General features: G+C 43.3%; 1 protein-coding gene across 1 annotated transcript; it reads left to right on the forward strand.

Moving 5' to 3' along the window:
* Positions 1–268: 268 nt before the first annotated feature.
* On the forward strand, positions 269–9,794 carry LOC125435467 (protein NKG7-like). Its single transcript, XM_048501666.1, has 4 exons — positions 269–444; positions 3,878–4,024; positions 5,412–5,540; positions 9,751–9,794. Exons 1-4 carry the CDS (start codon positions 276–278, stop codon positions 9,792–9,794), a joined length of 489 nt encoding a protein of 162 aa, XP_048357623.1. The 5' UTR covers positions 269–275.
* Positions 9,795–14,213: the final 4,419 nt, after the last annotated feature.

A 14,213-nucleotide genomic window follows, 5' to 3' on the forward strand; every position in this document is an offset into this window, starting at 1 on the left:
GATGGACTCTGGTCTGATCCAGCTGGCTTATTCTTATGTTCTTATGACATGTTATATCTACCCTCTAGTCTAAAGTGGCAATAAGCTCTCCTTGTGTCTCCGAAGTCTTCTGCAATTGTCTGCACACAGCTCCTCAGGGAAGGGTCTTCCCTTACTTGGTTACTGTTGAATATGTACCTAAACCAGCTGTTGTACTTTTGCCATAACATCCATGGTCCTTTTCCAGGCCCCTCCCAATCGTGCTCGGCTGCACCACCCCTGACAGTGCCTTCGCCATGGATAAACTGAAGATCTCTGCCACCGTCTGTTCCTTCGTGAGCCTGGTGCTGCTCATCATTTCCCTGGTTACAGATCACTGGGTAGTGGGCAGTATATTCCACCTAGGACTGTGGAAAGTGTGTCCTAACAACTATGCTTGTCGATCAATTGGAACGCAAGTGAGCGGTAAGATCTTCCCTGCCCAGGCCAGGAACACTTGAGGCCCGGTTTCAGGAAATCTAGTTCAAATCCCAAATAGCGTTGGGTGACTAGGAATAACAACCCTGATGTGGTATGCAACAGGGTGATTTTTTTTAAGCGTTCTGTCCTTACAACAGTCCCACATCTCTGGCATATTGGAGAAAGTGGTGGAGAATTGAGGAGCCTCCCAGTGCATCATGGGGGCAGGTTGAGCAATGGGCTTGACCATCATTCTGCAGGAGTGTGAGAAAAATTACCCTGGACCAATCACAGGAGCAGCAGTGGCGTGGGAGGTTAAGAGCTCGTGTATCTAATCTGGAGGAACCGGGTTTGATTCCCAGCTCTGCCGCTTGAGCTGTGGAGGCTTGTCTGGGGAATTCAGACTAGCCTGTACACTCCCACACACGCCAGCTGGGTGACCTTGGGCTAGTCACAGCTTCTCGGAGCTCTCTCAGCCCCACCTACGTCACAGGGTGTTTGTTGTGAGGGGGGAAGGGAAAGGAGATTGTAAGCCCCTTTGAGTCTCCTGCAGGAGAGAAAGGGGGGGATATAAATCCAAACTCTTTTTCTTCTCTTCTTGCCAACCTCCAAATTAGAAGATGCGGGGAGCGTCTATAACAGCAAGTTGATGGAGTATTTCTTTTAATTTTTTTAATTGTATCATTTGAATATTCCATTTTATATTAATATTCTTTGTTCGTTTTCAAACAATACATTTTTTCCCTTTTCCCCCTCCCCGCTCTGTATTTTCTTCATAATTTTATCAAACAGCAGTAAGTTCATTCTTTGTAATCTCTTCTCCCATATCTCCTCATTGACTCCAGCTTCTTTCATCCAGTCCACATATATTGTCCATATCTTCAAAATTTCGCTCTATCTTGCCACAGTTTGTTTTTTGTTATTATATCAAAAATGTCCAGTGTCACTTGTTCCCAGATATATTCCAACCATTTCTGGATTGTCCATTTTTTTCTTTTCTTTCCAACCTAAAGCTATTGTTGCATGTGCTGCTTTGATCATTATTTTATACATATAGCTATATTTTTATCTACCCTTCTATCCTCCATTACACCCATGAACATTAAATCATTATTTATCCCAATATTAATCTTCACCAGTTTCTCGATATATAACATTACGGTTGTCCAAAAATTTTTCACCTCTATACATCCCGTCCACATATGACTATAATATGCCTCCTGGTCTCCGCAGTGCCAGCATTTAGGACTAAGTCCTTTAATCATATATGCTATTTGTTTTGGTGTTCTATACCATTTTCATATCACTTTTCTTTCCAACTCCATATATTTCTGAATTGATGGAGTATTGATTAAATTGTATCTGAAAGACACTTTGTGTGTTGGGAATGAACGGTTTTTAGTTAGTCAGTATTAGGGCACTGCTAGTTAATAGGTGCAAAGTGGGTGTTTTTTTTTTCAGAACGTCCAGGTGAGACTTGGAGTTCTCCCAGAATTGCAGTTGATCTCCAAACTAGGGAGCTCAGATCCCCTGAAGGGACTGGCACTTTCAGAGGGCAGATTCAACAACAATAACAATAACAATATTTATTTACTGCGGTTGATGACCAGAACATATAAAAGATACAAATAAATGCATAAAATCCTAAACAATAAAGGGCTAAGGAACTGAAAGTCGCAGCGACAAACCCTTCACCAATGGTAGAGCAGAACTTGAGTCCTGCTCCCCCATTGCTGGGCAACATTCAATTCCCTCCTGCCCTTGGAGGAGCAGTATCTTGGTGCTACTGCTCTGTGGGCTCTCAGAAACCCTCCTGCCTCTCCCCACCCCCCAACAGCCAGCTCAGCTATGTAACAGCTGCTCTGCAGGCCTGAAAAAGCCTTCCTGCCTCCCTCTCCCAACCGAGCCACCCCAATTCCAACCCTCCCCCACCTTAAGTCACACATTCCAACCCTCCCCCCACCTCAAGCCTCACATTGCCATTCTTCCCCACCCTAACATTCATCTTGCCACCCTCCCCATCCCTAGTCATACCTTTCAACCCTCCCCAACACCAAGCCTCACCTTTCCACTCTCCCCACCCCAATAGTGACCTTCCAACCCTCCCCACCCCAATACTCACTTTCCACCCCTCCCCAACTTGTAACCAAACCTTCCAACCCTCCCCCCATCCCAAGCCTCACCTTGCCATCCTCTCCCACCAGAACTCTCACCTTCCTAACCTCCCCCACCCCAAGCCTCCCTTTTCAGCCCTCTCACCACCCCAAGCCACTCGGTTCCATCCTCCCCCATCCCAAGCATCACTTTGTAGCCCTTCCCCCATCCCAAGCCACTCTTCTTCACCCTCCCCCTAACCCGACCTTCCCACCTACCCCAAGTCACACCTGTCCAACCTCTCCCACCTCTAAACCACAGACCCAGGCCCAGATAAGCGTCATGCCAGAAGCAGGGTGGGGGGGATATTGGCCTTTTCTGCACAACCTAAATAAAGTGTTTTAAGGCAGGACATAAAACCTCTGAAGAGTTACACATAGCTTTTAGCTCAATTTTTTTTTATTTCCAGCCTCAAAACATTTTGTATGCATCCTCTTCATAAGCAATTCTTTATCTAAAAACTTTTTCAAAACATCTTCACTTGCTGTGCAGAGGTCTTTAAAACATTTCCTACCACTCTGCAGATCTCGGACTTCCTTTTTGGCGCCATTTTCTAAGCTCACTCCATTGTCTCGCCAGTTTGCTTCCACCATTTTTAAAATGTGTGTGTGTGTTGGGGGGAGGTTGATATTTTTGAAGTTATAAAGATATAACCTATGAAAAATCACAGCACAAGACTTTGAGGCATCGAAGCCACAAATCCACAGAGACATTGGCCCCTTCCGCACACGCAAAATAATGCGTTTTCAAACCACTTTCACAACTGTTTGCAAGTGGATTTTGCCATTCCGCACAGCTTCAAAGAGCACTGAAAGCAGTTTGAAAGTGCATTATTTTGCATGTGCGGAATGAGCCATTAAAATAAAATGGGAGCATCACAAAATGGCCACCAGGGAGTGTTTTCAAGCGGGTGAGTGCAAACGGAAAGGATTGAAAACGTTTTGCAAACGTTGTCAGAGACTTGTATGGAAAGGCCCATTGTCTCTACAAAAAATTCCCTTAGTTGTCTTGAGAAACCATTTCTTTCACCTCCAGAAGGGTCTTCCTTTCCCTTCCTGCTTTTACATGTGCATATATATATACAGATATTGATATAGCCAGCCAGCCAGCCAGATAGATAAAACACTGCAAAAAAACTATCCTGTTGCAATTCTCCTACGTTTACTTCAAGACTACACACACACAAATTATCTCAGTACAAACATACACCTGCTCATATCAGGTTTGCTTTTTTGGCTGCGTTTTATCAATGCACATTTAGCCTCCTCGTTTTGTCTCATTGCAGGTTTCATCCATTCCACCCGAGCCTTTTTGCTGGTAGGGGTGTTGGCTGGTGCTGCCTCACTCTTTGGCTTTTGTGTCTCATTTTACCAACGACAGATCGGCCCCATTTCTGCCGCAGTTCTGGCAGTCCGAGCCAGCCTTACAGCAGGTATTTTCACTCAAGAGGCTGAAAGAGTTGAGATTCCTTTGCAAGCTTTGCCTTTGCCGTGGCTTCAGAGGTTCAGCCATTCTGCTGGAGATCTCTGACATTTAGAACAATCCTGTCCAACGCCTCTTTATGGCCCTTGTCGCACAGCAAGTGTATAGCACAGTGGTGGCGAACCTATGGCACGGGTGCCAGAGGTGGCACTCAGAGCCCTCTCTGTGGGCACACGCAAACAAAGTCCCCCACACACACACACACATATCTAGGCTGGCCTGAGCCACTGGGCTTGATTATTAGCATTAAACCTAAGACCTAGTTTTGAGGAAGCAGTGTAGGTAACCTTGTTAAGTGCTGTTAAGGCCCACTGATTTTCATGTGAAGAGCTAAAGCACGATCCTTTACCTGGGAGTAAGATCAGTTGCTGGCAATGGGACTTGCTTCTGAGTAAACCCTCCTAGGGTCGTGATTCACCCATTGGAAGAGTTGCATGGTTGCTTCAAAGCAAAGCCACCGACTACCACCAAGCTTACTCCCGAGGAACGCACACCTTGAAGCCAACCGTTTTTTCTTAACTAAAACCTCAGTATTCAGGTTAAATTGCCATGTTGGCACTTTGTGATAAATAAGTGGGTTTTGGGTTGCAATTTGGGCACTCGGTCTCGAAAAGGTTCGCCATCACTGGTATAGCGGGTTGCAGTCGGGATAAAGGAACCCATTTTCCTGTGTTCGCGTTCGCATGCATCAGTGCAGGTATGATCTGAGCCCATAAAAACAATCCAGGTTGCTGTCGTGCCTTCACATGGAGGTGCATTTTTTTTTACTTCCCACCGATGCGTAGCTACCCAGGCATGCACAAATGAGTCCCCACAGCCATGCAAATGTCTCATGGTACGACCATCTGCACCTGCGTAGCTATGCAGATGTAAGCTGCAATTTTTTTCAAAAAAAAAAAGGAAAAGGGAGGTGAATAAAGTGCCCCCTGCCTGGCATGTCCGCTCACGAGTGGCTGCAACCTGGGATTTTTTTAAAAGACTTGCTAGTTTAGTGATTTTTTTTTTTTAAAAAAAAGTGGTTTGGGGGAAATAACACAAGGCAGACTCGTTTTAGGGACTGGATCTGTGTGTCCATCCCCCCCCCCCCCCAAAAAAAATGGTTTTTTCGCCATTCTACACCCGTGTTTATTGGTCCATGCGGAGTGGGCCTATGAGAAAGCTTTGAAGGAATGTATGATTTCTAACAGATTTTAATTCTTCCTTCCTTCCATCCTTCCTTCCTTCCTCTCCTTCCTTCCTTCCTTCCTTCCTTCCTTCCTTCCTTCCTTCCTTCCTTCCTTCCTTCCTTCCTTCCTTCCTTCCTTCCTTCCTTCCTTCCTTCCTTCCTTCCTTCCCAGGCATTTCTACCCCTATTGCCATGTCCACATTCACATATGTATATTCATCCTACGGCTTGGCACCAGGAGAGTCGTTTGGATGGTCCTTTGGTACTGGCTGGGCCTCATCTGTTCTGTTTTTAATAACTGGTGAGTGTGCCAGACAATGAAGCTGAAACGTGTTTTTAAGACTGAAGTGGGCTGGCAGATTCTTGTCTATCATAAATGAGTTCCATGGTGTGTCTCAGCTTTTGTTATGCAACAGTCTGAATAGTGTTATTAGGCCTCCAGAGAAAATGGTTGGCCCCTGGATGAGACAGGATGCTGGACCACTGGTCTGATTTATGAGGGCTCTTCTAATGTTCTTAGCTGTACCAATCTACCAGTAAGCTTCTTATTTCCCAAAGTAGAACTCCCTGCATATAAGATATGTCATTAAGCAGACTAAGCAGGAAACTGTCATCCAGAGATGCTAGCTTTCTACATGCCAACTGAGGGTGTTGTTATTATTATTTTTAATTTGGAGGAAACACATATTTTTCCTCCTTTTCTAAGAAACTGAATGAATCTACTTTTCCTTGATTCAATATAAACAGTACAACAAGACCTTTATTAGGCATGCCATATGTACAGACATTACATTTCAACCATAAGGTTCAAATACTGGAATATTAGAATATCCAATAGAACTAAATAGAATTTTAAAAAATGCAGAGCTTATAAAAATATACTACTACATTCTTTAAATAATTAAATCAGACTGGTTACAATCAGTTAGAAAGCTGTCCTCTTTCATTTACCACTTCAGCTAAAAAAGTGGCAACCTTGTTAGTTATCTCAGGAGAACGATCATTCAGTAGATAGGACACCCCATGGACCATAGACAATCCGTTTTTTGCTTTGAGAAGCGGAAGTAAATGGATGTTACGTAGAATAGAACGAAGTTGACAATCCAGAAGAATGTGCTGGATTGAGTTTGCTGAATTTACAGAACGTGAACTGTGCCTCTCTAAAGCTGGAGTGTCTTGGAATCTTTCTGCCATGACTTTAGAAGGAAAGTCATTAACCCTGGCAAGCATGAAAGGTCTATGATGTGAAGGGTTATTGAGATTGTAAAAGTATTCTGCCATCTTACCACGATGGGTAACTAATTTCAGTGACCCAGGAGAGCGTACAGGCGGCTGTAAGGGAAAGAGTTTTTGATATTCTAAATATGTTTTAGCTGTCTAAATATATAGTCCTCATTTGAGGATTCAAAGCATTCAAATAAAAAAGCCTAGGGATTTAATTTTGGTTTCCAAATTTGATAGCCAAGAAGTACTCAGTGGATCATTTTAAAATAAAATGTGCAATAATAATAATAATAATAATAAGCCTTTATTTGGCATAACAATAATCAAAACACAATAAAAAACCTGAGATAAAAGGTACACATATACAAAGGTTTAAGATAGAATATAAATTATTGATTGTGCATCACCTCCAGTAAAAATTGTGCTACCAATTCACAAGTTTCATTGTCAGAATTGTCCAGAAGGAAAGGAAGTCTACCTGATACTCCCATTTCACTAGGTATCCTAGAAAGAATATTGGAATATTTTGATCTGATATTTGCAGATTTAGGGCAGCAAAGCAGTTGATGTGCCAATGTTTCAATTTGTTGTTCACCACAAGAGCATACCCTTTCGCTCATTTCCAAGTTGTTAAATCTACCACGCAATAAAGCGGAGGGGAAAACATTGAAGCGAGCAAGTGTGAGGGCTCTTCTCTGCATAGGATTAGTCAAAAAATACAAATAGGGAGCCATCCTGTTTTGATATAGGGGTATTGAAAGATGTAAGGGTGAACAAGTTTTCATAGCAGCCCTAAATAAATTAATCCATTCACTTTCCAACAATTTTTGTTTTAACAAGTTGTAGGATTCTGAACTTGATAGCGGGAAAAGCGAGTCGAGAGATATACCAAGTGATTCAATCTTTCTTTCGATCAGAGAGAACCATGGATTAGCCTGAGTATCAGACAAAAGTAGGTGAATCAGTGCAATAAAAGAGAGCTAGCATTTGCTCTGAAGAAAAATTTCAGCCAAAACCTTAAAAAGATGAGCCAAGCTTTAGATTCCACAAAATGTTGGCCCAATTCAGCACATATGACTGTATTAGGAACACACTTTGGGACTCCCAGTATTTTCCCCAAAAAAGGTGGCCTGTACCCTTTTGATATCACTGTCAAATTCTTGTATCCAAAGGGGTGTTCCATAAAGTAAAGAGGAGAAGATTTTTGCTTTAAATATTTTAATGGCAGCCGATAACATTTGATTTCCTTTTGCATTAAAAATTGTGTAATTGATGAACATTTGGCTGATCTAATTATTTTGGCTTTATGCTTTGTCCAATTCAAATTATGCTGGAGTGTAACTCCAAGGTTATTAAATTTCTTGACTTGTATAAGAGGATTATTTTTGATTGTCCATTTTTGAGGATTCCATCTTTTGGAAAATACTAAAAAAATTATTTAGAATAGTTGATGGTAAGACAAAATTTTTTTTGCAATAGTCATAAAAAGCACAAAGGTATCTTAGGAGACCTACTGTAGTATATGAAAGAATGGTATCATCGTCATAAAGCAATAGAGGGGTATCCCTAGAGCAGTGGTGGCGAACCTATGGCACGGGTGCCAGAGGTGGCACTCGGAGCCCTGTCTGTGGGCACGCGCAGAGTTCGTCATGTGGGGGAGAAATCGCCCCCCCCCCCCATCTAGGCTGGGCTGGGCTGCTGGGTTCGATTATTAGCATTAAACCTAAGACCTAGTTTTGGGAAAGTAGTGTAGGTAACCCTGTTAAGTGCTGTTAAACCCCGCTGATTTTCATGTGAAGAACTAAAGCATGATCCTTTACCTGGGAGTAAGCTCAGTTGCTGGCAATGGGGCTTGCTTCTGAGTAAACCCTGCTAGGGTTGTGATTTGAAGAGTTCCATGGTTGCTTCAAAGCAAAGCCACCGACTACCACCAAGCTTACTCCCGAGTAACGCATGCCTCGGAGCCAACTGTTTTTTCTAAACTAAAACCTCAGTATTCAGGTTAAATTGCCGTGTTGGCACTTTGGGATAAACAAGTGGGCTTTGGGTTGCAATTTGGGCACTCGGTCTCGAAAAGGTTCACCATCACTGCCCTAGAGCCTGATTTTGGGGCATGGCCATCAACTTTTTTGAAAACAAAAGGTAATTTAGAAATAAATTGAAGAATTGAGGGGCCTGATCCCTGTGTTGTCTCATCCCTGTGTTGACTGGAATTATCTTCTAACTCTCCTTTATTTGAGAACTTCATTTGGCTATAATTGTCTGTATGGATTTTTTTTTATAAGGAACAACAGCTGTGGATACATTTTCATTGCCCCAAGTTTTTCCCACAGAATTCCCCTTTGTAGTGAATCAAAGGCACTTTTTAAATCAATGAATGCCACATAGAGTTTTCTTGTGCCCTGATTCGATTCAATATAAACCATGCTCATAAAACTTTAATTAGAGCCTGCAGTGGAACAAAAAAGAACGTTTACAGGTGGATATGTTGATTTTATTTTAGTTACTTTATTTATAGTCTGCCTTTCTCACTGGACTCCAGGTGCCTTACACTGTGTACGTTCATGCAACCAACAGAATTAGACATGTAATGAGCATTATTACAGGATTAATCTTGCAGAAAGATGGAACAAACAAAAGGTATTAGATATAATGCCCTTTCAATCCACTTTCAATGCACTTTGCAGCTGGATTTTACTGTTAAGAATAGCAAAATCCACTTGCAAACAATTGTGAAAATGGATTGAAAATGCATTATTCTGCATGTGCAGAATGGGCCTCTGTGAAAAGTAGCATCGTCTAGCATTCAGTGCTTGACAGAAGTGATGATATAGACTATCAGCATGGGGGAGCTCGAGGGCTGGATTAGAAGAAGAAGAGGAGGAGGAGGAGGAGGGTGAGGAGGAGTTTGGATATATATCCCACCTTTCTCACCTGTAAGGAGACTCAAGGTGGCATACATGCTTCTTTCCCTTCCTCTTCTCTCAACAGAGACCATGTGAGGTAGGTGGGGCTGAGAGAGTTCTGAAGAACTGTGATTAGCCCAAGGTCACCCAACAGGAATGTAGGAGTGCAGAAACACATCTGGTTCACCAGATAAGTCTCTGCCACTAAGGTAGAGGAGTGGGGAATCAAACCCAGTTCTCAAGATTAGAATCCACCTGCTCTTAACCACTACACCACACTGACTCTCAGCAGCAAGATCAATCAGCAATCCAGATGTTTCAGATAATGTGCCATACTATATCACCTTTTACCCTGATTGTGTTTCTTTTTTCTCCCGACAGGTGGACTTGCTTACAAGATAGTCTCTGATACTACACAGGAATGAACTGTATCGTTTGGATGATGTAGTACAAAGTTCAGGTGCTAACAAAGTTCAGATGCAGGAATCTTATCCCAGAAGAACCCAGGCTTTTTAAGGAAATAAAAAAATGAATTCCCTCCCCCTTTGAATTGCCTAATTATAACATCTGTGTTGTATGAAAAAAATGTTTTGATAGTAAATACTGTTTTTTCCATCTCTAAATTTTCTCTTTTCAAAATATGGATTTTTTTAAAAAAAAATAAAGGCATCTTCAGTTATTTTGAGAAATGTGAGACTCTTCACAAAAGTGCTACTGCCCCTTGTATGATGAGCCATGGGCCAAGTTCCTTTTTAGTCTTGCATCCATGTACCAGACGCATTCTATTGCAGATAAAATAAATCTCCTCTCAGACTTGGATCCCTATATTTTTTATAGGGTTGGCCTTTTTGCTTTGGCAGCCTCAAAGATTCAAACTAAGAAAATAAAGAAGGAAACAGTATACCGGTAATTGAAATTTGTATTAGTCATGTCTGATTTTAAGCTCTGTCATATTGGAAGGGAGAATGGTGAAGGTTTGAGGGTTTTTTAATTCACAAACACCAGGACAACTTTAATAAGAAAGAAGAGATGTTAAAAATTAGCAAAGCCTGGCTCCCAGTACTTAAAGAATGGACTGATAACCCCACCTGCAATACAGTGCACTCAACCACACCTTTGCATAGCAAGTTTCACTCAAACACTTAATGATTGGTTCCCCAACCTGGGACATGGACAATATACCACACTAAACTTTCCTTTCCCACTTAGGCCCCTTCCGCACATGCAAAATAATGTGTTTCAAACCACTTTCACAACTGTTTGCAAGTGGATTTTGCTATTCCACACAGCTTCAAAGAGCACTGAAAGCAGTTTGAAAGTGCATTATTCTGCATGTGCGGAATGAGCCTTAGACACAGTGTGAAACAGACTGTTCTCTGTGATACACTTCTGAAGATGCCAGCAACAGATGCAGGCGAAACGTTAGGAACAAAATCTACCAGACCACGGCCACACAGCCCGGAAAACCCACCAGAACCAGTTTTATCGTCAACTTCATGTTTTAAAATTGTAATGGCCTATTTACTGAAAGGCTGATCAGAGTCTACAGTGCATTATGACAATGTGTGTAAGAAAGCCCTATGACAGTGACAAAATATTATACATCTTGGCCTGAGGCTTCCTAGATTTTCATGCCTTAGGCTTCAGCTTGCCAGGTCTATACATAAGTAAGGCACTGGGTCAGCCTGTCAAGTCTATACAAAAGTATGGCACTGTAGCAGCAGTGGTGTGGCGGTTAAGAGCAGGTGCACTCTAATCTGGGGAACCGTGTTTGATTCCCCGCTCTGCCACTTGAGCTGCGGAGGCTTATCTGGGGAATTCAGATTAGCCTGTGTATTCCAACACATACCAACTGGGTGACCTTGGGCTAGTCACAGGTTTTCAGAGCTCTCTCAACCCCACCCACCTCACATGGTGTTTGTTGTGAGGGGGGAAGGGCAAGGAGAGTGTAAGCCCCTTTGAGTCTCCTACAGGAAAGAAGGGGGGATATAAACCCAAACTCCTCCTCTTCCTCTTCCTCTTCCAGTTTTAGAATCCTTTGATTTTTCCAGCCCTGATGTGGGTTACCCAGGCTAGCTCATCAGATCTCAGAAACTAAGTAGGGTTAGCCCTAGTACTTGGGTGGAAGAGCATCAAGGAAGTCCAGGGTTGCTTTGCAGAGGGCCGACAATGGCAAACCAACTCTGTTTGTCTCTTGTGTTGAAAGCCCCAAGGGGTCACCGTAAGTCAGTCGAAGTTTGATAGGACTTTCCACCTGCATAATTTATCTCCAGCTCATATATTTCCCATTTTCTTGACTACTTGGGCTTCCATCATCAGGAAAACAAATCAACTCTGTGGCTCCAGCCAATCGAAAAGTCAACAAGTTCATGAGGAATGTAAAGGACATTTTTTAAAGAGCTGATATAGAGGGACAAAACACTGAAACTGGGACTATAAATTCTTGCAAAACTTGGCACAACTCCAGATGATAATTTGAGATTTCCCCTTGCAACTTCCCTGAGTGAATACACACCATGCAGTGGTGGGATTCAGCAGGTTCGCACCACTTTGGCAGAACCGGTTATTAAAATGGTGCTTGTCGACAACCAGTTGTTAAATTATTTGAATCCCACCATTGACACCATGTATCAAGTTCCTCAAAACTCTCCTAGTGCCATTTGATGGTGAGGGAATATGTCACCAAGATGCCCTAACCAAAGAAAATAAAACAGTGAAAGCAGAAAAAAGTAAAGAAGAAGAATTTAGATGTATACCTCACCTTTCTCTCCTGTAAGGAGTCTCAAAGCAGCTTACAAATCTCTTCCCTTCCTCTCCTCACAACAGACACCTTGTGTGGTAGGTGGGGCTGAGCGAGCTCTGACGATCTGTGACTAGCCCAAGGTCACCCAGCAGGCTTCATGTGTAGGAATGGGTAAACAAACCTGGTTCATCAGATTAGAGTCTGCCGATCATGTGGAGGAGTGGGGAATCAAACCCAGCTCTCCGGATGAGACTTCACTGCTCTTGACCACAACACCATTCTTGTTTTCGAGCAGCCTTTTCCTACAAGCCCTCCTGAGATCCAATTAGTGGTGCTCCTGCCCAGTAATGCCTAGGGTTACCAGCCTCCAGGTGGGGCCTGGAGATCTCCTGGAATTACAACTTATCTGTACATAGATATCAGTTCCCTTGGGAAAAAATGGCTGCATTGGAAAGTGGACTATATGACCTTATATAAGAACTGAGGTCCTTTCCCCTCCCCAAACTCCACCCTGCACAGGTTCCCAAATCCCCAGGAATTTCCCAGCCCATAGTTGGCAACACTAACTCAGCTCCCAAAGAGTAGACTCCTCTTTAACTGATACTGTGGATATATTTCCCATCCACAGCAGTGGTGCATAGTTCTATGTCCTCTATTCAAGGGAGATGCTCTATAACACCCTGTTGCTTTATGTGCAGGAAAGAAAAGAGGTTGCTAATAGGATTTCTCTTCTCTGCTTCATTTGCCAATTCCCCAAATGCTGCCCCCTTTCCCCGGCTGGAGAAGTTCCATGAAGGGAAAATACAGTCCTCCTTCCAGCAAAAGCCAAAGTCCAAGATGGGTGGAGAATTGAATGTTTGCCTAGAGCAGCAAAATAGTTCGGCATGACACAGGTTAAGAACCGTATCAGTGGGGAAGAGAACTGAGTGGAGGGAGATGGGACGATGCCTATTTGCCAACCAAGTTTGTGTGGCCTCTGCAAAGAGGACGTTCCAATCTTGCCTCTCCCTGATAAAAACTGAATGCCAAGGATGATAAGCTGGAGCATTTCCCAGGCTTGCTGGACGCAGAATGGCTTCTTCACCAGAAGAAAGGACAAGGTGATGTGGAACCAGGTGAGAAGCTAGCACCTGCCCATTGCCATGAATGGGAAGGACATCTGTTTTCAATAGCTAGTGAGTTTTTAAACAATGTGATTGTGAAAATAAGAGGATATCTAAAGGGGCATCTTATACAACAATTAGGTTGCACCTGTGTGTGAGGAGAGGAAGGAGCAGCAGTGGCGTAGGAGGTTAAGAGCTCGTGTATCTAATCTGGAGGAACCGGGTTTGATTCTCCGCTCTGCTGCCTGAGCTGTGGAGGCTTATCTGGGGAATTCAGATTAGCTTGTGCACTCCCACACATGCCAGCTGGGTGACCTTGGGCTAGTCACAGCTTCTCGGAGCTCTCTCAGCCCCACTTACCTCACAGGGTGTTTGTTGTGGGGGGAAGGGCAAGGAGATTGTAAGCCCCTTTGAGTCTCCTACAGGAGAGAAAGGGGGGATATAAATCCAAACTCCTCCTCCTCCTCCTCCTCCTCCTCCTCCTCCTCCTCCTCCTCCTCTTCTTCTTCTTCTTCTTCTTCTTCTTCTTCTTCTTCTTCTTCTTCTTCTTCTGTACATATGCCAAAGTGAGAAACTATCATTTCTGTTGGCTTGTTTTTGAAAAAGTCTTGTTCCTATCTTCTGTGTTGCTGATTGTGTTTATGATATTGAACAAGCTGGTTGAGCTTATTCAAGAAAACATGAGGGGAGCCCTATTGGGTCAGATCATGGGTCTGTCTACGTCAGCACCCTTAGTCCAACAAAGAAGAAGAGAAGAGTTTGAATGTATACCTCACTTTTCTCAACTGAAAGGAGTCTCAAAGGGGCTTACAAATTCCTTTCCCCCCTCTCTTGACAACAGACATCTTGCGAGGTGGGGCGGGGGTGGTGGGGCTCAGAGGTTTCAAAAAGAATTGTGACTGACCCAGGGTAACCCAACAAGGTTCATGTGGAGGAACAGGGAACAAACCTGGTTCTCTAGAGTCCACCACTCTTAACCACCCTGGCTCGCAGGCTGA

The sequence above is a fragment of the Sphaerodactylus townsendi genome, linkage group LG06 (genome assembly GCF_021028975.2).
Source record: "Sphaerodactylus townsendi isolate TG3544 linkage group LG06, MPM_Stown_v2.3, whole genome shotgun sequence".
Lineage (NCBI taxonomy): Eukaryota > Metazoa > Chordata > Lepidosauria > Squamata > Sphaerodactylidae > Sphaerodactylus > Sphaerodactylus townsendi.

Coding starts and splice junctions, on each gene's coding strand:
- LOC125435467 (XM_048501666.1), top strand. CDS start 276: ATGGATAAACTGAAGATCTCTGCCACCGTCTGTTCCTTCGTGAGCCTG. Junction 445..3,877: donor AATTGGAACGCAAGTGAGCG/GTAAGATCTTCC, acceptor GTCTCATTGCAG/GTTTCATCCATTCCACCCGA. Junction 4,025..5,411: donor CCGAGCCAGCCTTACAGCAG/GTATTTTCACTC, acceptor CTTCCTTCCCAG/GCATTTCTACCCCTATTGCC.